Consider the following 22,809-nt stretch of genomic DNA (forward strand, 5'->3'; position numbering starts at 1 on the left):
GATTTTCCACCTCGGCTTAGCGCTGGGGTGGAGATTCAGACCCTCCTTCGGCAGGCGTACCACCGCATCGCTGTCAGCATGGGTATGTATAAAAAATGCAACTGTCATCACTATTTTCCTTAGAGTGGCGCATACTTTAACATGTTCTTTTTGTTGCTAACATCTGTTTTAGGGATCCGCTACTTCCGTGTAGCACACAAGTTTCCCCGGAGCAAAGGGCATCTGTGGGCCAGGGATGGTGTAAGTACAGTCTCTCTCTTTAAAGTTGACCATTTTAGTGACTGTTGTTTTATTTAACGTGGGTGAATGATGTGTTTCAGACTCACCTGAGCGACGACTTTGGCATGCCCATCCTCGTCCAGCTGCTGTGGCAGGCGTGCTACATGCAGCTGGAGCTGGATGACGCTGCCGCTGTTGCGCCGGTGTCTCCTCCCCCGCCCCGCCCGGCCACCAGGAGGGTTTCCCCAAGAGTGGAGGTGCCCGAGCCGCCGCCCGTGCCACCTCCACCCCCTCCTGAGTGGACCGAGGTTCGACGGGGCAGCAAGGTGAGATACTGTTCCTGTTTTGTTAAAGCATTGTTAACTGAAGTTGCATTATACTGACTGCTTTGTGTTTATCTCTGTCACTCAGCCTGGGGTCTCCCCCGTGAGCCCCAAGGGACTGCTGCAGGCGCAGGAGGTTAGTGTTCTACTCTATAAAGCTATGGTTAGATTGTGAGTGCTGTGACTAAACTGTCTGTTTCCTTTGTTTTGAGGTGGAGAACGTGTTCTCCTTTCCCCTGTCGCCTTGCCTCTTCAGCCCTGCCATGCTGGTGGAGATGGAGCGCTTCTCTCCATCTCACGGCGGCTGTGGCCAGGGCATCGGCTCCTTTCCTTCGGGAAAGAAGGTAAGTATCAGATCTTGTGTGAAATGTTGTTGTTTAATCATGATTTCTGAGCTGGTGAAATAACGTGTCTTTTTTTTGCAGACGTCTCGGACGAGGCGTCGCAAGCGTGCTGCCCCAAAGAGACGCCAGCCCACGCGGCAGGTAGGTGTTTTTAAGGCTGTGCTCTTTATACGTTCTAAAGAAATTAATGCATATTTGTTATTTTGTTTATTGTAGGCGCGGGCAGCACAAGAGGTTGTGGCGGTGAGACCCAGCTCATCTGCCAGCTCCGTGTCTACTATGGAGGAGGACCAGGTCAGTGTCGTTTAAAGTGGCTGAATAAGTTTATACATTGTAACTTCTTTGATTATTAACAAATGTTGTCCTCTAGGTGGCGGCAGCTGTCGTGGAGGTGACACCAGGAACGTCACCTACCAGCGTGGTCATCCTGGACGGCTTCCTGGAGGAGGAGGTGTGTGTACTTTTTATTAATTGACACTCTATGATCTGTCATGAAGTAGTATCTAACACGTTATTCTTTTTGCAGCTGGAGTTCGTGGATGTGGGGGTGATTCCAGGAGCATCACTCACCAGTTCCCCCGACGCCCCAGTGGTCTTCGTGGACCAGGTGAGATGATGATTTTTATGTATCATTTTCAAAAGCAGCTACACTGAACAGAGTGAGATCCGCTTTAGTTTGAGAGATGTCTAATGGTTATGTGTTTTCTTTGTGACTTGTAGATGAAGAGGACCAGCCCCCTTTCAGCCAGTCAGCCTTCTCCACGCCGCAGCATTCCACCAGCTGTCCACGGGGAGAGCGCTTCTGACGCCAGGGACCCAGATAAGTCTTGCATTTGTTGTGCACAGTCTGACATGGATGTTAGTGATAGTGAAAGCCTTATCACGTTTGGTAGTAGCGATGTAGAGATGGAGGTTGATAGTCCTGTTGTAGCGTGTGTTGATATAGTTATGGAGGATAGCGTTCCCGTTGGTATTCCGAGTTGCGTTAGGGGTAGTTTTCATCAGGCTGATGACAGGTTCCCGTATGGAGGGGCTCAGTGTGCAGCCATAGCTCTGGTGGCATTAGCTAGGCACACTGTGTCCAGTGTGTTTACATGGCAGCAAAAGGATTTAGACAAGACTTTAGTGATTGGTGATGCTGTTTACACAGAGCTTATGGATAACGACCTGACTCATGGGCACGAGCTCTTACTAGCTTCTGACTTGCCCAAAGAGTCAGTTATTGATGGTCAACCGTTTGAGTTTGAGTTCAGTCAGCCGGTCGCTGGGGCTGCAAATGTACTAGAGAGTGAGCTTATTGTTTCCGGTACCTGTGTGACCTTAGATGGTGGTTTAAGAGAGATGTTGGCACACTATGATGCATGTCTACTGACGATGTGTGGCAACACTTGTGCAGTCATTAAAGACAGCGGTAGATACGCGGTGGTGGACTCACACAGTCGTAGTGCGACTGGGATGGTTGACCCTGATGGTAAAAGCGTTGTACTTTACTTTAGCAGCCTGGATGATTTATATGCTCATTTTTGCGCGTTAGCTGACTGTTATGAAGTTGACTATAAGTTGTTTGAGATTACAGGCGTTGTTGTCGTGGTTGTTGGTTTGAAGTGTGAAGCGTCTGAGGTCATTTTGCCTCAGAAGCCTGACACTTCTGACCAAAGGCCAAAGCGCAAAAGGTCAGTTAAAGCTAAGTCGTCTGTTCCCAAATGCACACTCACAAGTAAGAGGGTGAAACGTGAACGTGATGATTTGGATGTTGTGTGTGCTGATGTAGTTATGGAGGATAGTGTTCTAGTTGATAGTCCTGTTGTAGCGTGTTCTGATATAGTTATGGAGGATAGCGTTCCCGTTGATATTCCGAGTTGTGTTAGGGGTAGTTTTCATCAGGCTGATAGCAGGTTCCCGTATGGAGGGGTGCAGTGTGCAGCCATAGCTCTGGTGGCATTAGCTAGGCACACTGTGTCCAGTGTGTTTACATGGCAGCAAAAGGATTTAGACAGGACTTTAGAGATTGGTGATGCTATTTACACAGAGCTTAGGGGTAACGACCTGACTAATGGGAATGATAACTTACTACCTTCTGACTTGCCCAAAGAGTCAGTTATTGATGGTCAACCGTTTGAGTTTGAGTTCAGTCGGCCGGTTGCTGGGGCTGCAAATGTAGTGGAGCATGAGCTTATTGTTTCCGGTACCTGTGTGACCTTAGATGGTGGTTTAGCGGAGATGTTGGCACACTATGATGCATGTCTACTGACGATGTGTGGCAACACTTGTGCAGTCATTAAAGACAGCGGTAGATACGCGGTGGTGGACTCACACAGTCGTAGTGCGACTGGGATGGTTGACCCTGATGGTAAAAGTGTTGTTGTTTACTTTAGCAGCCTGGATGAAGTGTATGCTCATTTTTGCGCGTTAGCTGAGTGTTATGGACTTGAGTATAAGTTGTTTGAGATCACGGGTGTTGTTGTCGTGGTGGTTGGTTTGAAGTGTGAAGCGTCTGAGGTCATTTCCCCTCCGAAGCTTGACACTTCTGACCAAAAGCCGAAGCGTAAAAGCTCAGTTAAAGCAAAGTCGTCTGTTCCCAAACACACACACACACCTAAAAAGACAAAGCTTGATCGTGAATGTGATGTTGATTGGGATGTTGTTTGTACCGGTGCCACAGATGATGCTCTTGATTTTATTCCTCTTCAGGAGAATGTTTGTAGGGCACTGTGTAAGAACCTAAACATTGACTATGAGAGACTCGCTGTAGCAGAACCAGAAACAATAGATCCTTTGAGATCGTTAAAGTTAGATGTGCCGTGTACAAATGATAAAATCGTTGCCGACGGTAACTGTTTCTTTCGCTCGATCTCGCAGGCTGTTAGTGGCACACAGAAACATCATAGGAAACTTAGACTTGCGGTCGTTAAACATCTTAAAAGTAATGCATCAAAATACAATAGTCTTTTGCGCGATGGCTGCTCTTCTGTGGCCCAGTATATTAACGATAGTAATATGCATAGAGTTAACACGTGGGCCACTGAGATAGAGATCCAAGCAACAGCAGATCTTTTATGTGTAGATATATATACGTTTTTGAGTGGACGTTGGCTTAAATATGGTTGTACTACCAGGCCTTTGTCAACCAGCGGCATCTACCTCGAAAATATTAACAATATTCATTATGAAAATGTAACTTGCGTTAAAAACCCTGTGACCCATAGTTGTTACGGAAGCTGCCAAATTAATAGTTCTATTCTTATGGGTTACAACACTAGGTCTAGACAGGTAGATGCCCAATCAGTGGTTAGTCCAAACACTGAAACGAATGTACAACACACTAAATTATCCAAGTACATTCAAAACAAAAAGCATACACATTTAAAAAGCAAATATGCCACAATTAAAGATAGACTGCGTGAAACATTGAGAAGTAGATATAGGGAAAATGTAGATTATAGACAGGGAAAGAAAGCCGCAAATAGAGCTGCAGTCAACCTTAAATATAGAGACGATGTAGGTTATAGACAGGGAAAGAAGGCTGCAGACAAAGTTAAATATAGAGACGATGTAGATTATAGACAGGGAAAGAAGGCTGCAGACAAAGTTAAATATAGAGACGATGTAGATTATAGACAGGGAAAGAAGGCTGCAGACAAAGTTAAATATAGAGAAGATGTAGATTATAGACAGGGAAAGAAGGCTGCAGAGAAAGTTAAATATAGAGAAGATGTAGATTATAGACAGGGAAAGAAGGCTGCAGACAAAGTTAAATATAGGGAAGATGTAGATTTTAGAGAGGGAAAGAAGGCTGCAGACAAATTTAAATATAGAGAAAATTTAGATTATAGGCAGGCAAAGAAGGCTGCAGTCAATCGTAAATATAGAGACAATGTAGATTATAGAGAACAAAAAAAGTCTGCAAGCAGTGCTGCAGTCAATCTTAAATATAGAGAGAATGTATTTTATAAAGAGGAAAAGAAGGCTGCAGTCAATCTTAAATATAGCGACAATGTAGATTATAGAGAGAAAAGGAAAGTGGCAATCAAGGCAGCAAATAAAGATAAATATTGTGCTAATACAGAGTATAGACAAACGAAAAAGGCAGCTAGCATTAAAAAGTATGAAGATAACTTAAAGCACAAACACGATGTCAGGGCCGCCAGTAAACAGAAGTACAAAGATAGTCCCAAACATAGGCAGAAAGTAAAAACCTATAGCAAAGTGAAATACCACAAAGATGAGCAATACAAAGCTCAAACTCGTGTTGCTTACAGAAATCGTAAAAGGCAAATTAAGCGACAATTGGCTGATAATTTTGATTTGGTTAAGGAACGCTTTTGGCGGGAAGTTGAACACGGTCCTGAACACATTTGTTGCGTGTGCTTTAAATTATTATTTATCAACCAGGTCTTACCTTGTAGAAAGGATGATTTTATGGTTGATCCTAAATGTGCTGCTGTTGCTGAGGCCTGTATCTCAGATGCCTATTTACATACGTGTAGTAAGAGTTGTCCGTCACCGTGTCCGCTGTCTGATTGTAGAGGGAGTTTGTGGATCTGCTACACTTGTAACTCTAAACTCAAAAAGGGTCAAATGCCGGCTGAATGCTCAATAAACAATTTACAGTTAGATGACATTCCTCCTGAACTCGCGTGTTTGAACACTGTCGAACAGCATTTAGTGGCGCTCAATATAGTGTTTATGCAGATGTATGCTCTGCCAAAAGGGGGTCAAGGGGGGACTCATGGTCCGGCCACCTGTGTGCCGTCCAATATTATTGATACCACTAAGCTGTTACCGCGTCGTAGCATGGACGGATGGTTATTACCTGTGAAATTAAAGCGTAAACTTACTTACAAAGGCCATTATGAATATCAATACGTCGACACGGGTCGGATAAAGAGCGCGATAGCCTTTCTTAAAGCGAACAACCAGCATTATTTAGACATAGAGTTTGATGAAGAGTGGGTTAATGAGTTCGTGAGGCAGGAAGAGGAAGCTATGGAACAGGCGGGTCAGGGACAGGCGGGTCAGGGAAAGGCGGGTCAGGGACAGGCGGGTCAGGGACAGGCGGGTCAGGGACAGGCGACGCAGGGACAGGCGACGCAGGGACAGGCGACGCAGGGACAGGCGACGCAGGGACAGGCGACGCAGGGACAGGCGACGCAGGGACAGGCGACGCAGGGACAGGCGACGCAGGGACAGGCGACGCAGGGACAGGCGACGCAGGGACAGGCGACGCAGGGACAGGCATCGCAGGGACGGGCAACGCAGGGACAGATGGGGGCTGCACAGGGACAGGAAGCACAGGGACAGGCAACGCAGGGGCAGATGGGGACTGCACAGGGACAGGAAGCACAGGGACAGGCGGTGCAGGGACAGGCAACGCAGGGGCAGATGGGGGCTGCACAGGGACAGGAAGCACAGGGACAGGCGGTGCAGGGACAGGCAACGCAGGGGCAGATGGGGGCTGCACAGGGACAGGAAGCACAGGGGAAGAAGGGGCGACCGACGAAGGGGCGACCGACGAAGGGGCGACCGACGAAGGGGCGCGCTGCGAAGGGACGCGTAGCAAAGGGACGCGCAGCAAAGGGACAGGCAGGACAGGCGAAGGGACAGGGGGGAGAGGGACAGGAAGCACAGGGACAGGAAGGAGAGGGACAGGCAGCACAGGGACAGGCAGCACAGGGAGAGGATGAAGATTTAGATGATGAGCATCTCCATGACCGTCAGCGTCATTGTATGTTTCAGGACACCTTCTTTATGCCTGCAGATATGGCTCAGGAGGCTCTTGACCACTACTTCCAGGGTGTACTGAATTTGGCTCCGGCAGAGGGGAACAGTCCAGTGAGTTTGCTCACTGATAAGGAAAATGAGGCAAAATGCTTCCCAAAAGAGTTCCCCTTTGGGCGTAATACGTTTCACACCCGTAGGCCTGTTCGTATTACTTTGTGCCGGTATTTCATTAACAGACTATTGCACGCGGACGGTCGTTTCGCGCGTAATCTTAAATTTCTATTCATGGCTCTGTACATGTTGGAAGTAGAGCAGGTCGTATCGAAGGTCTCCATAGCTTTGCGAAAGGGACACGCGTGTCAGGGTTCGGGTAATGCTGCTGCAGATGAAGAATCTTTGGAAAATCTATTACAGTTTGATAGCGGTTATCGTTTTTTAAAGCCTATTAGAGGCACGCCCCCATACTGGCAAGCCACACTGAAAGACTTAATCGCGATGGTGCGCCAGCTGGGTATTCCAACATGGTTTTGTTCATTTAGTTCGGCAGATATGCGTTGGCCAGAAGTCCTCGAGGCCCTGTTAAAAATAGAAGGGAGTACCAGGAGTGTAGAGGACTTAAATTGGGCAGACAGATGTGATCTTTTGCGTCGCCACCCCACAACTGTCGCCCGTATGTTTGATCAGCGGTGGCATAGATTTCAAAATACCGTCCTGAAGTCCCCGGCTCACCCGATAGGCGAAATTATAGATTCCTTTTATCGTGTAGAGTTTCAGCAGCGCGGAAGCCCTCACGTCCACTGTTTATATTGGGTTAGAGACGCCCCCAAGCTAGGAGTTAATTCAGACGAGGAGGTAATTGACTTTATTGACAAGTACATTAGTTGTGAATTACCCTCTGATCCAAAATTATTGGAAAAAGTTACTTCAGTGCAGCAGCATTCAAAGCGTCACTCAAAAACGTGTAAAAAGGGAAAAAAGAAGTGTCGCTTTAATTTCCCACGTCCTCCGTCCATGCGCACGTTTATTAAAAAAGTAGACCCGGAGAGCGAACCGATTATGCCTAAAGAGGAAGCTGTGGCGTTTATGACTGCACTTAAAGATGCTATTGTAGATGAGAATGTTCCCATTGATAGTGTGGAGTCATTGTTTGCAGCTGCCGGTTTAACACAGGACTCGTTTGAAATGGTGTACCAGGCTTTAGGCGGTCACACTCATGTAGTTTTAAAGCGGGGGATTAAGGAAGTTTGGATTAATAATTATAACGCGAAATTGTTGGATGCTTGGGATGCGAATATGGATATTCAGTTTGTTGTAGATGCGTGGGCGTGTATAGTTTATATAATTTCATATATTTCTAAGGCAGAGAGGGAGATGGGTTTGCTCTTGGGCGCTGCCCAAAAAGAAGCTTCCAAAGATAATGTTAGTGCAAAAGAGGCATTGAAAAAGTTAGGACGCGTTTATTTGCATAATCGGGATGTCTCTGCGCAGGAAGCTGTTTATCGCGTTACAAACATGCACCTTAAGGAATTCTCACGTAAAGTAGAATTCATTCCGACGGGAAACAACATTGTTAGATTGAGCAAACCTATCAGTCAGTTAGATGGTGATTCGGCTGCGGACGATATTTGGATGACCAACATTATAGATCGCTTTATGAGTAGGCCAAACGATAGTACTTTTAATGATATGTGTATTGCTTCTTTTGTATCTGAATACCGTGTACTTAGTCAAACAGATACATGTCAAAAGGCTATTCCTTTACTAAATTCTTTAGGTGCTGTCGCTAAACGGCAGAACACCAAGCCTGCAATTGTTAGGTATGCACGGTTTTCAGAGACAAAAGATTCAGAGTTATTCCATCTTAGCATCCTTCAATTGTTTTTACCATATCGCGATGAAGCCGACCTTAAGCCGGCTCCATACGAAACATATAAGGACTTTTATGAAAATGGGGAAGTGCGCTATAGTGACGGGTCGGTGCATTCGGTGAAGGCGATAGTTGATGCGAATAGGTGTCGTTTTGAAGTGGAGGCTGAGGATCTGGATGAGATCCAAGAGGCTATGAACTCTGAAGAGCTTTTGGAAGAGGCATGGGCCGATCTCTGCCCAGAGCTGGAAGTTGAAAGGTTGGAGTCGAAGGAGGAGTTTAGGGAGATGTTGCAGGAGGTCCTCTCTGAGCATGAGCAAGAGCCCATCCCTGACTTAGCTGTAAGGAACGAGGACATTTGTCATTTGGAGAGGACAAATGTTATGAGTCGTCCAGAGGGTCTTGCACTTTTGCGAAGCCTGAATGAGCAACAGCTGTCAATTTTTTACAAAATACGGCAATGGTGCTTAGATAAGGTTGCCGGTAACAACCCTGAGCCATTGCACGTATTTATATCAGGTGGAGCTGGCACCGGGAAGAGTCACCTGATTAGGGCTATTCAGTACGAAGCGTCGCGGTTATTGGCTCCTATTTGTCATAGTCCGGATAACATTAGCGTTTTATTAATGGCTCCGACCGGGATAGCAGCGTATAACTTAGAGGCGGCGACAATCCATACAACGTTTTCTATCCCTGCGAATCCTCCAGCAAAGTATGGTAAGCTTGGAGAGGAAAAGTTAAGTACACTGCGCGCTAGATACATCGATGTTGAAATTGTTGTAATCGACGAAATATCGATGGTTGACAAAAGGGTTTTTGAGTGGATTGACGGTCGTTTGGGTCAAATTAAACAGACGGATGAGGAGATAAAATTTGGAAACGTTTGCGTTATTGCAGTTGGGGATTTTTATCAGTTAGCTCCTGTTGGGGGGGAGGTTTTGTATAAAGAAAATGTAGGCGTTGATTTTTTCAACGATTTGTTTAAAGTAGCGGAATTAAAAACTGTTGTTAGACAACAAGATAGTACTTTCGCGGACCTCTTAAACCGGCTAAGAGTGCGTACGAGAGGGACACCCATGCTCCAAAGCGACATAGATATATTGAAGCGTCGTGAAACAGGCGAAGAGCCCGACGTATTGCATATTTTCGCGAGGAGGGTTCATGTTGGGGAATATAACTTAAGAAAGCTTAGTAGCGTTTGTTCAGAGGTGATGACCATAGAGGCGCGGGATTTTGGGATTGATAAGGGCTCCGGTAAAATTAAGGAACTCCATGGTCATCTGTGTTTCCATAAGTCCAAAAAAATGAAACCTAGTTTGGCGGAGGCACTGCATATCGGCGTCAATGCACGCGTTATGCTTTGTAAAAACATAGATCTTTCTGACGGTCTAGTAAATGGGGTATGTGGCATTGTAACCTATATAGTCGAAGATCCCCAGAACAAGAAGTTTCCTTTAGCTATTTACGTGAAATTTGATGACGATAGAGTGGGCGCGAAGACAAGGAAACAGACCCGTACCCCTGCAGACCTGACTGGTTCTACCCGCATAGGACCAGCTGAAGAACAGGTGAATAAACGCACCGAGAGGCGTAGACAGTTTCCGCTTAAACTCGCGTGGGCCTGTACAGTACACAAAGTACAAGGGGTAACTGTAGATGAAGCTGTGGTGTCCCTGAAGAAAATATTTACCGCGGGTCAGGCGTATGTGGCCTTAAGTCGCGTCCGGAGTTTAGAGGGTCTTGTAATTCAAGACTTTTCGGAAAAGGCCATTTACTGCAAGGACAACATTAGAGCCGCGTTAGAGAACCTGCCTCCCTTCGTGGCCGACAGTTTGCCCTGGCACAGACAAGAGGCACATGTTTTGACAGTGTTTTTTATGAATGTACAGGGATTAGCCCGACATGTGTCTGACTTAGCTTCACGCACACAGCTTTTGCAGCCTAACTGTATCGCTGTGGTAGAGACATGGTTATCTGTAGACTCATCTTTTGATGGTTGTCAAATTGAAGGTTATACCTTCCATAGTCGTCCCCGTAGTATCTCCTACCAGCGCAGTAACCACACAGCGTTGGTTAGTTTACGTGGCCAACAGTACGGTGGAGTTGGCATGTACTGTGAGGAGAACCGTAACTATGAAATCACAGTACGAGATTTCGATTTGGAGTGTTTAGTGAACTATTTTGCAGAGCATCAAATCATCATAGCAGTAATTTACCGGCCACCGTCTTATCCCATGTCTCTATTCAAATATAACTTTGACAGGTTATTGAATTGGCTGAGTTCACATTGTGCCACTGTGGCTGTGATGGGAGATTTTAATGACGACGTATTGAAATCTACAAGTCTCTGCAATTTTATGGTAGAAAGAGGTTATGTTCAATACGTCACATCTCCCACAACTGAGAGAGGGACATTAATCGATCATTTCTATCTAAAGTCAAGTGAGTACGACATTGACTGTTCAGTCGTGCCAACATACTTTAGCGACCATGAAGGGATCGTCTGTTCTTTTAGGGGGAAGTGCGTTGAAATGCCGCGTTTAGATTAGATTTACTTTATAGTTAAAATGGACAGCTGTTGTTTATTGTGTCGGCTCATCACATTGCTCCTTACATATGACTTGTCTTGTGTCTCTTATAACTATGTCTTCCCATGCCCTTTCATCATGCCCTAAGCAGTTCATTCCTCTCTTTTGATTATTGAGCATTCAGTGTTTGACTCTTTGTCAAAATTGTACATAACATTTTAATAATTGGCAGTAATCATGTATTTTGACTTTTGTGTGTGTTTGTCTTTGGAAACATTTCGAGTGTTGTATATATTTATGTGTTGGTTTGTTTTGATGATAGGCTTTAGATGTTGGATCATGGAAATTCAGTGATGGAGTATTTTGAGATATTTATTTGCAGAGGTTTTCTCTTTGCTGACAGGTTTTTTGTGAATCATACATTACAATATTGGTCTTCCTCCTCTCGTCCTCTTAATTAGGTGAATGGCTGTGCTCAGTGTTGTAGTTTTCTAATGTCATTTTGTCAGACTGGGGAAACTTATCTGTGACCATGCAGTTAAAGTTTTCCCATTTTGTCTGACAAAAGTACATTATTAGACTACAAGCCTTTACACAGTGACATCATGTTAAGAGGGGGGTTTCTGAGGAAAACCAAAGTTGTAAAGCAGGTGAACAAACAAACCTGTCTGTGAAGAGACTGCTTAGCTTTGGATCATGTGTTTGCTGATTTAGGCGTTGTAGTTTTAGGGCTTTTGGTTGTAATTGCTGTTACCGTTTTAGCTTTGCCTTTATTGTGTGTTGTACCTTACAGTGATGCGTGCACACATACTGTAAGGTTTGTTGTCTCTGGTCTTGAACCATTCTGACTGGTTCAAAGGGTCCCTCGAATAATAAATTAATTATGTAATGTATATATGCATGCCAAATAATAATGTATGTATTGTATTTATATTGTATATTTTATGTACTGTTATGTATTTTATAATGTATTATTAATGTAAATCATGTATTCAATTGTAATGACACTAATAATGTAAATAAATTTTCCTCTCCTTGAACCACCACCTTATCGTGGTGGAGAGGTTTGAGCGCCTGAAGGATCCTAGGAGCTATGTTGTGAGGGGCTTTATGCCTCTGAAGGGACTCCCAGGGCAAACAGGTTCTAGGTGACAGGCCAGACCAAGAGTGGTTCAGATTATATTAAATTAAACTACAATGAAGTTTTCACTGATTTATCCTCATTTTTTTTATTTTTTTTTTATGATGTAAATGGGTTTGAATGTATTCACAAGGTTTTTAAAAAGTAGTTATTTTGTAAAAATGTGACAGAAATTGAAAATGTTTTGTGTTTGTATTTTAAGCGACGGTTGTTAATGTTTGAATCATGTGTATAAATGTTTTGTCAATGTCAATTTAAAGAAGTATTCAACTCAATAAATGTTTTGTTACACTTGTTATTGATTTTGCTTACATTCAAGGCTTAGTCATTTTTCTGGTGTAGAAATTTTATGACAAATTACAAAGGCAGCAGATGAAAGAATTCAGACATATAGAGCAGGTTTAGTGTTTCAGATACATGACACATGTTTATCTTAAATGGTCAAATACTGTCAGGTCTTTTAGAATGTTTCCTGCCATTTTAGCTGCAACTTTTGAACACAAAGAAAACAGAGGTCATAATTGATTTTGGGAGAGAACGAGAAAACGCCTCACAGTGGTCTGTGGACTGATGGGGTGGAGGTGGAGAGGGTCTCAGACTTCATGTCAGGTCCTCACTGATCTGCACACCCAAAAACCTGGAGTGTAAACACCTGCATTATTAAAGTCCCTATACCTGATATTTTTATTTCAAATAATCGTCACTTTACACAACTTGCAGGGTCCCTTTTCAGGATCACTTTCGCCTATCATTTTACCATAGAAAGCATACTACATACATACTGCTGCACAGCATGGTGCGCGAGCTGCTGCTGAGAAGGGCCTGCAGTGTGTGATAAGAACAGCAGACAGGATCTTGGGCTCCTGTCTGCCAAACCTGGATGACATCTACGCCACTCGACTGCTCACACGTGCAGTCAACATACTGCAGGATCCCACTCACCCAGGAAACTGCCTCTTCTCCACTCTCTCCTCAGGCAGACTCCAAAATCCCAGGGCACACACAAATAGGCTGCAGAACAGGTTTACCCACGATCAGTGGAAACATAGCGCAAAGTGCAATAACAGTTGTGTTTGTAATCCTTTCTCAACTCAAGGTGTACTTTTAAAATAAACTCATGTTTATGATTATTTCTTATGGTATTGAGATGAACGGGGTAGAGACTGAGTGCACTTTAGTGAGCTCCATCAGTGTTCTGGTCTATGGTTTCATTGTATAAAGATCTGTCTTATCTTTTCTACTTCTAAAAAAAAAAATTGCATCATTAGGTTGTGTTCTCATGATGTCACAAAAACAGCCTACAATTTAAAATCAAGTTGGCACAGTTACAAATTTTATTGTGGTAACCATGATTACTATTGGTTTATGGCTGGACCTATCCATATGAAACAAAACTTGTCCCAAGGTCCAGCGTCTTCTCTCTCAGCACATGAACTAGCGTCACATGACTTTCTCATTTTGGCTAAAATCTGTCACAATGCTCAGGATTTTCTGTCAACATGTATGAAATTAGGTCAGTGTATTTTCCAATAAATGTTCAAAGATTATTGGAAAAAAAAAAAAAAAAAGAGCTCAATATGACTGAGTGGCACTATCCAGCAATAACAATATGTTTGGTCACTGTTTGAGACGATGAGATTACGCATGAATGGGGGACTGATTTTGAGCTCATTTGGTTAAAGGCCCTAGGAGGAGTTCGTTAAAATGCGATGTCAGCGAAAACGCTGACTCAGCATTTTCCAGACATCCTGTCAAAATGGCGGACTTCCGGTTTGTCGGGGCGCGGCCACAATCATATTTTTTGTTTGTCGTCACATGACGAATGTCTGTACCTAGTCCCGTCGCTCTCCGACAAAGTTGACGTTGACCCCGCCCCCATAGGTGCTATGTGTTTTTTCCATCTCCTTGTGAATAATGGTTCCAAACTCCAGAGGGCGCTAGCGCGCCCATAATCTTTTTTGCTTCACAAGCAGGATCGGACGACCCTAACGGGCCTCATTTCAATTACTACTGTCCACACGCTGCTGACAGAGGGCGCTAACGCGCCGTGATGGTGTATAATGTGAGATTTATATGTCAGCCCCATTTGAATAACATGGGGGTTCCCGGTCGTTCCCATGGCAAAACCGTACAAATTACGGTATGGGTCCAATTGGCTTTCTTGATCGGGATACGATCAACTATTTTTGTACCGAATTTCATCCATTTCCGAGAAACTAATTTTCTTCCCATAATGCATTTTTTCTTCTGCACCTGGAGGGGGCGCTATCGCGCCCAATATCACTTTTTCACATTTGTTGTGTCCAGGGGTGAAAGTTCAATAAAATGTATATTTCCGATTTTTTATCGGAGTTTGTTTATGCGAATGGGAGCAATTTTTGGCTTACGATGAATCGTAAAATTCTTCGCAAAGATTGCGGCTTCGCCGCAAACAAACCGTAAAACTTAGGTAAAAAATTTGGATAACTTTTGATGCCCCACATCTCGAGATGAGCTGGAGCGATTTTGAGCTCATTTGGTGAAACGCCCTAGGAGGAGTTCGTTAAAATGCGATGTCAGCGAAAACGCTGACTCAGCATTCTCCGGACTTCCTGTCAAAATGGCGGACTTCCAGTTTGTCAGGGGGCGTGGCCACAATAATATTTTTTGTTTGTCGTCACATGACGAATGTCTGTCCCGAATCTCGTCGCTCTATGACAAAGTTGACGTTGGCCCCGCCTCCAGAGACGCAATGTATTTTGATTCACCATGGCAACACCGTACAAAATACAATATGGGTCTCATTGGCTTTTTGGATCGGGACACCATCAGCTATTGTTGTACTGAATTTCATCCATTTCCCACAAACTAATTTTTTTCCCATAATGCATTTTTTCTTTTGCACCTGGAGGGGGCGCTGTCGCGCCCAATGTTACTTTTTCACATTTGTTGTGTCCAGGGGTGAAAGGTCAATAAAATGTATACTTCCGATTTTTAATCCGAGTTTGTTTGTGCGAATGGGAGCGATTTTTAGTTTTTGATGAATCGCAAAATACTTCGGAAAGATTGCGGCTTCGCCGCAGACAAACCGTAAAACATAGCCAAAAAATTTGGATAACTTTTGATGCCCCACATCTTGAGATGAACTGGAGCGCTTTTGAGCTCATTTGGTGAAACGCCCTAGGATGAGTTCGTTAAAATGCGATGTCAGCGAAAACGCTGACTCAGCATTCTCCGGACTTCCTGTCAAAATGGCGGACTTCCAGTTTGTCAGGGGGCGTGGCCACAATAATATTTTTTGTTTGTCGTCACATGACGAATGTCTGTCCCGAATCTCGTCGCTCTATGACAAAGTTGACGTTGGCCCCGCCTCCAGAGACGCAATGTATTTTGATTCACCATGGCAACACCGTACAAAATACAATATGGGTCTCATTGGCTTTTTGGATCGGGACGCCATCAACTATTGTTGTACTGAATTTCATCCATTTCCGACAAACTAATTTTTTTCCCATAATGCATTTTTTCTTTTGCACCTGGAGGGGGCGCTATCGCGCCCAATGTCACTTTTTCACATTTGTTGTGTCCAGGGGTGAAAGGTCAATAAAATGTATATTTCCGATCGAGTTTGTTTGTGCGAATGGAAGCGATTTTTAGTTTTTGATGAATAGCAAAATACTTCGGAAAGATTGCGGCTTCGCCGCAAACAAACCGTAAAACTTAGCCAAAAAATTTGGATAACTTTTGATGCCCCACATCTCGAGATGAGGTGGAGCGATTTTGAGCTCATTTGGTCAAACGCCCTAGGAGGAGTTCGTTAAAATGCGATGTCAGCGAAAACGCTGACTCAGCATTCTCCGGACTTCCTGTCAAAATGGCGGACTTCCGGTTTGTCAGGGGGCGTGGCCACAATAATATTTTTTTTTTGTCGTCACATGACGAATATCTGTACCAAATCTCAACGCTCTACGACAAAGTTTACTTCGGCCCCTCCCCCATTGGCGTAATGTATTTTGACTTTTGTAGGTGGCGCTGTCGCGCCATTTTTTTTTTCCCCAATATGAAACACACATTTTAATTAATTTTTCGCCGGACCTGAATTTTGGGCAAAGTTTGGTGAGTTTTCGACAATGTTCAGGGGGTCAAATTCCTGCTCAAAGAGCAGAAGAAAGAAGAAGAAGAAGAAGAAGAAGAAGAAAGAAGAAAGAATAATAATATTTCCGAGAAAAACAATATCGTCGCTTTCGCGACGATATCATATTATACATTTTTGGAAAGCTTTCAACGATCCGCACGCATCCGTGGGGGTCCTGGGTGGATGACGAGCGCTTCGCGCTCGTCATCCACTATATACCCCCATTCACACTATATACCCCCATTCATTTTAAAGCAATAATAAGTATAAAGGGCCCACACCTCCGGTGTGGGTTGTCACTGTTTTACATGGTGAGTTTACGGTTGACATGGGGACAGCGCTTCGCGCTGTTTTTGTGCGCTCCGCGCACTTAGGTTCAGTGCGCTGCGCGCACTGCGCTGTGATTGCGATTACAATAGGCCCTTGCGACGGCAGGCCGCTCGGGCCTAATAATAATATTTCCGAGAAAAACAATATCGTCGCTTTCGCGACGATATCATATTATACATTTTTGGAAAGCTTTCAACGATCCGCACGCATCCGTGGGGGTCCTGGGTGGATGACGAGCGCTTCGCGCTCGTCATCCACTATATACCCCCATTCACACTATATACCCCCATTCATTTTAAAGCAATAATAAGTATAAAGGGCCCACACCTCCGGTGTGGGTTGTCACTGTTTTACATGGTGAGTTTACGGTTGACATGGGGACAGCGCTTCGCGCTGTTTTTGTGCGCTCCGCGCACTTAGGTTCAGTGCGCTGCGCGCACTGCGCTGTGATTGCGATTACAATAGGCCCTTGCGACGGCAGGCCGCTCGGGCCTAATGAGACAAGACTTTCCTGAGTCTATCCTTGGAGCAGGAGAGCGAGTGCAGCCTCTCTCTGAAGGAGCTCCTCTGCCTCATCACCAGCTCATACAGGAGGTGGTCAGCAGAGTCCTGAGAGGAGACCCTTCTCATCTGTATGTCCAGTCTCATTTCTGTCACAGTATTGAAGAAGAAGAGGATCCTGAGGGTCATGGAACAAAAAAGTTAAGTGGAAGACCCAAAAAAATGTCCCCGGCAGCACTGACCTGGAGGATCTGTCTGGCTGGAAGATCCTCCACCCAAATGAAGGCCGTTACTGGAGCCGACTGCAGCCCAATGACCCTCGGGATCTTTTAGAACATTCTAAGACTATATCCACACGAAGACAAAACGCTTATGTTTTCAGAAACTTTCTTTGTAAGGAAGAAGCCAGGCCAGCGTGAGGCGCTGTGACGCTAACGCAGATAAAAGAACAAGATGTAAACAGTGAAAATGAAAGTGATTCAAGGATTTATGATCTGCAGAAGAGACGAGGAGTTTATTCTTCAGACGTAACGGGACTAAAGCAGAAAAACCTGTCCGTGACTTTTACTGTCAGTTATTATGTCAGTGCCCTCTGCTGGACTGCACGTGGAACTCTTTTTTTTTTTTAAATGTAATGCCCCCTAGTGGCTAGAATGAGCATCCTGGTTATTCTTTAAAAATGCATAACTCCGCACAGGAATGGGCTAGAGACTTACTTTTTTTTTTTTTACATACTCTGGAATTTATACTCTACAGGGCAGGGGCTGGATTAAATCATCTTGCGGGCCAGATCAGGCCAGCGGGCCGTATGTTTGACACCCCTGAATTGATAAAATATCTTTGTGTTTGGTCCTCAGCTTGACCTCGTATAGATACAGACGGCATCTCTGGAATTGCCCATATATGGTCATTTTTGAAAACAGTTCAAGGGGAATTAAAAAAAAAAAAAATCTAAACTTTGTCTAATTATTCAAAAACTACTGTAATAAATGCTGTATTATGAATATAGTTTCTACTAAATAAAGAAACAAAGACATGGAGAGGAGCAAAGTGGTTCAACAGCCCATAAATAGGCCTACATGAATAACAGAGAATGCTAACTTCATGCTACATGTTAGCATCGGGCTAATGCTAGCGGTTAGCTAGCGCTTGCTACAACTGCCGTTTTTTCACTTCTACTGAACAATCTGCTGTGAGAAAATACCCATACTGGCCCGATTTACATTTGACTTTATTTATGTGTGATAAATAAGTTCATATTCCTCCAGAAAATGGCTAAACAGAGGGAAAATTATGTTTCTCTAAAGATTCTGTTTTCCCCCTCGGCGAAGCCACGCCCCCTGTATCTATAATGACATACACCTCAGGCATGTGGTCCAAAACAGTTTCAGTTTAGTGTTTTTTTTCAATTAAATATTTTTTTTCATCTCCCTCCCTTCTCTTTGTACTTTGTTGAGATCCAACCAGGCAAAGTGTGAATTTTTGCCATTTTTCTACTGGTCTTAAACTCTTGATTGGGACTGTATGTAAATCTGCTCTGCATTCTGGGAACCCGAAGCTGAAGATTGTCAGCCGTATCTTCCTCAGTCAGCCCCTGGGCAGGTTTTCCCTCCTCCTCATCGGAGTCTGAGTGAAGGCTGAATGAATAATGCATGAACGTAAAGCTATCATTATGTAAATAGATTGCGTTGTCACTTTTTGTGTTGCAGTCACAAGGCTGACAAGACGGCTTTTGGCTTCTAAAAACAGCCAAAATAAAAATAAATAAGCCCTTATCTGAAACGGTTGTCGTGTCAGAATACGCAAACGGCCTCGGAGGAACCGGCGAGAAGGAATCTTTGAACTCAGGCACAGAGTGTTTGCATTTCTGTACCGCAAATCTATTCAGAGTCAGAAAACGTTATTTATCCCAGACGGGCAATTAAGTTTGCAGCAGTCGGTGGTGAAGGAGTGGAATTCTGTCAATCTCACCGAGCAAAAACAGTAATATCACTGTCACGCAGAGATCCGTCAGTGTCAATCAGCAGCTACAACAACGAGGAGGAAAGTGCAGGCTGGCAAAAACAGGAAAATACACGAAAAATACACATAACAGGGAAAAAAAACAAGCCGGCGGTGACTTAGGAGATGCACGTGGCTCAGTAGCTGCTGTCTGCGGAGTTTAAAGGTCAAATGTGAGCTGGAGTAAGAGTGGAACCTGTTTGTTTATTTAAAGTGAGAGTCTGGAAGTCACCTTTGTAAAGTCCTTCCTTCAGAATCTAGTGTCCTCCCGCGTCGACCAATGAGACGAGCTCTTCCTGTGAACCGGCCTGTCAGGTCCAATCACGGCCAATTTTACACTCGTCAAATCACGCCCTCTAGTTTACACGTCTTTAGTCCGTCATGTGATGATGTCGGCTTTAAATCACATGTGAGTAAGTTTGCTGAGTGTAAATAGTACAGGTGCTTATATCCACTCTGAGATTGTATTTTTTTTAGCAATGCTTAGTGTTAATGCTTTACCTGTGCCACAAGAAACTTCACATTGGTTTGTGTCCTTTCCTCCTCTTCTTACTCCTCTCTCCTCCTCTTCTTACTCCTCTCTCCTCCTTTTCTTACTCCTCTCTCCTCCTCTTCTTACTCCTCTCTCCTCCTCTTCTTACTCCTCTCTCCTCCTTTTCTTACTCCTCTCTCCTCCTCTTCTTACTCCTCTCTCCTCCTCTTCTTACTCCTCTCTCCTCCTCTGCTTACTCCTCTCTCCTCCTCTGCTTACTCCTCTCTCCTCCTCTTCTTACTCCTCTCTCCTCCTCTTCTTACTCCTCTCTCCTCTTCTTCTTACTCCTCTCTCCTCCTCTATTTACTCCTCTCTCCTCTTCTTACTCCTCTCTCCTCCTCTACTTACTCCTCTCTCCTCCTCTTCTTACTCCTCTCTCCTCCTCTTCTTACTCCTCTCTCCTCTTCTTCTTACTCCTCTCTCCTCCTCTATTTACTCCTCTCTCCTCTTCTTACTCCTCTCTCCTCCTCTACTTACTCCTCTCTCCTCCTCTGCTTACTCTTCTCTCCTCTGCTTTAGTTAAACATTTGAAAAAGTATGAACTGCTAAAGTAATACAAGAACCATTTTTACTCCAGAACATTTGTAGAGCTCTAAACTACAAGGTTACTGCGCTTGTAACTCGACTGCCCTAATTTCTGTGATTATGAGATGATTATGAGATGATTCTGAGCGCTGCAATGCTTCAGAGGAAACCGTCTTCTTTCATCTTTTCTCCTCTGTTGTTCTGGATTGTTATGATCTTCATATTCATACAGCTGTGCTAAAAATAAGCTACTAATGAACCACAATGGGACGTACGCATGAACAGTGTTTTGGATCTGAGCAGGTTCCTCATGTCCACCAGGGGGTTTCAGGCCTTTACCATGTGATGATGATGGACACCTGGAGGAGGGGTTCCCTCAGTCGCACTCACTATCACTGTTTCATAGTGTTCATTATGGAACACTGATACGCTAGCCTGCCTTTAGCTACAAATGTTCATCCCTGCCTGACGTTCTCCCCGTGTTTAGTCCTGACTCTGGGACAGACCTCTCCCTGAGGTTTTCCTCGTGTTTAGTCCTGACTCTGGGACAGACCTCTCCCTGCGGTTTTCCTCGTGTTTAGTCCTGACTCTGGGACAGACCTCTCTCTGAGGTTCTCCTCGTGTTTAGTCCTGACTCTGGGACAGACCTCTCTCTGAGGTTCTCATCGTGTTTAGTCCTGACTCTGGGACAGACCTCTCTCTGAGGTTCTCATCGTGTTTAGTCCTGACTCTGGGACAGACCTCTCTCTGAGGTTCTCCTCGTGTTTAGTCCTGACTCTGGGACAGACCTCTCTCTGAGGTTCTCCTCGTGTTTAGTCCTGACTCTGGGACAGACCTCTCTCTGAGGTTCTCCTCGTGTTTAGTACTGACTCTGGGACAGACCTCTCTCTGAGGTTCTCTCTGTGTTTAGTCCTGACTCTGGGACAGACCTCTCTCTGAGGTTCTCCTCGTGTTTAGTCCTGACTCTGGGACAGACCTCTCTCTGAGGTTCTCCTCGTGTTTAGTCCTGACTCTGGGACAGACCTCTCTCTGAGGTTCTCCTCGTGTTTAGTCCTGACTCTGGGACAGACCTCTCTCTGAGGTTCTCCTCGTGTTTAGTTCTGACTCTGGGGCAGACCTCTCTCTGAGGTTCTCCTCGTGTTTAGTCCTGACTCTGGGACAGACCTCTCTCTGAGGTTCTCTCTGTGTTTAGTCCTGACTCTGGGACAGACCTCTCTCTGAGGTTCTTCTCATGTTTAGTCCTGACTCTGGGACAGACCTCTCTCTGAGGTTCTCTCTGTGTTTAGTCCTGACTCTGGGACAGACCTCTCTCTGAGGTTCTCCTCGTGTTTAGTCCTGACTCTGGGACAGACCTCTCTCTGAGGTTCTCTCTGTGTTTAGTCCTGACTCTGGGACAGACCTCTCTCTGAGGTTCTCCTCGTGTTTAGTCCTGACTCTGGGACAGACCTCTCTCTGAGGTTCTCTCTGTGTTTAGTCCTGACTCTGGGACAGACCTCTCTCTGAGGTTCTCCTCGTGTTTAGTCCTGACTCTGGGACAGACCTCTCTCTGAGGTCCCCCTGGAGAACATAGTTTTTTGAAAACTTTTGCTACAGTTTTTGAAGACCATGAGGTAATCGTTCGTGTGAATTATTTATGCACCTCCAAACTCACAGATGAGGCTGGTTCAGCCACAGTGGCTCCCCCTGGAGGTTGAGGGCCTCAGTACATGTGCACCACTAACTAGAAACAGCCCTGAAGTGTATAATTAATCATGTTATTTTTGTCAGGGATGTGGCAGTTTTCAGGCCCACTCCAAACCTACAAGAACTGGAGAGTTTAGCCCGAGTGAATATTTCATGATCTGAATGTGTCAGCCACTGCAGGGACACAGCACTTAAGGACAGTCAGTCTGTCTCATCACAAATGCATCACTTTTCTCATACATTTATGCAATCACCAAATTAAACCTTGGCACGGGTGTCTCCATCCATCCATCCATCCATCCATCCATCCATCCATCCATCCATCCGCTCAGGGAAATTAGCCTTATTATAGAGGATACTCTTGGATTAGTTTTTAATAACAGCTTAAAATGACATATCAAATCATTCATAGCAATCACTGTAGGCTAAAAAAGTATGGAATTTAAATGATATACAGTATATATAAATCTTGGTTTGGTTGGCGTTTTGGAGCCTCTGTACTTAACCTGAGTATTATTTTTGTTGAGAACTTATTGCTTTCACTCCATGACATTTTTCTGAAAAGTCAAAAGTATAAAGTTGACCACCCTCCAGAACAGCAGGTAGCGCTGTGTCAGTGAACAGTTCACTGCACTGACTCACAACAAGGAAGAAGGTTTGTCGTTTTACTTTCTACGGTCTCTACGGTACTTCAGCTCAAGTCATGATTCGACCGAGACACGTTTACTTGAGAGATGTCTGTTCTTTTACTCAAGTACTGAACCACCACTGCCATGTTTTTCTGCTTTTGCTTTCTGCTGGTGTTTTATATTGCCACATTTTATAACATCTTTAAACCTAGGTGTATTTTCTAAACTACAAACCACAAACATACCAAGGTTGACCCCTTAACTCCCACCTGAACTGAGCACTTTTTCTCCAGCTTTACCCCAATCTAAAAGCTTCTGGAAAAAAGGTGTGACAATAGCAACAAAACTGAG

The 22,809-nt window shown here is 44.5% G+C and overlaps 2 protein-coding genes across 2 annotated transcripts in view; both read left to right on the forward strand.

Annotated features, from left to right (window-relative positions):
• Positions 1–22,809, forward strand: part of LOC306960263 (noelin-2-like) — a 132,326-nt gene that overhangs the window by 87,056 nt on the left and 22,461 nt on the right. The gene's annotated exons all lie outside the window — the stretch shown is intronic.
• Positions 310–5,154, forward strand: LOC306960467 (uncharacterized protein; the record flags this gene model as incomplete). Its single annotated transcript, XM_079552897.1, has 4 exons — positions 310–545; positions 631–678; positions 968–1,027; positions 5,146–5,154. Exons 1-4 carry the CDS (start codon positions 345–347, stop codon positions 5,152–5,154), a joined length of 318 nt encoding a protein of 105 aa, XP_079409023.1. The 5' UTR covers positions 310–344.

This window comes from Gobius niger (genome assembly GCF_951799975.1).
Source record: "Gobius niger genome assembly, chromosome: 3".
NCBI classification, from domain to species: domain Eukaryota; kingdom Metazoa; phylum Chordata; class Actinopteri; order Gobiiformes; family Gobiidae; genus Gobius; species Gobius niger.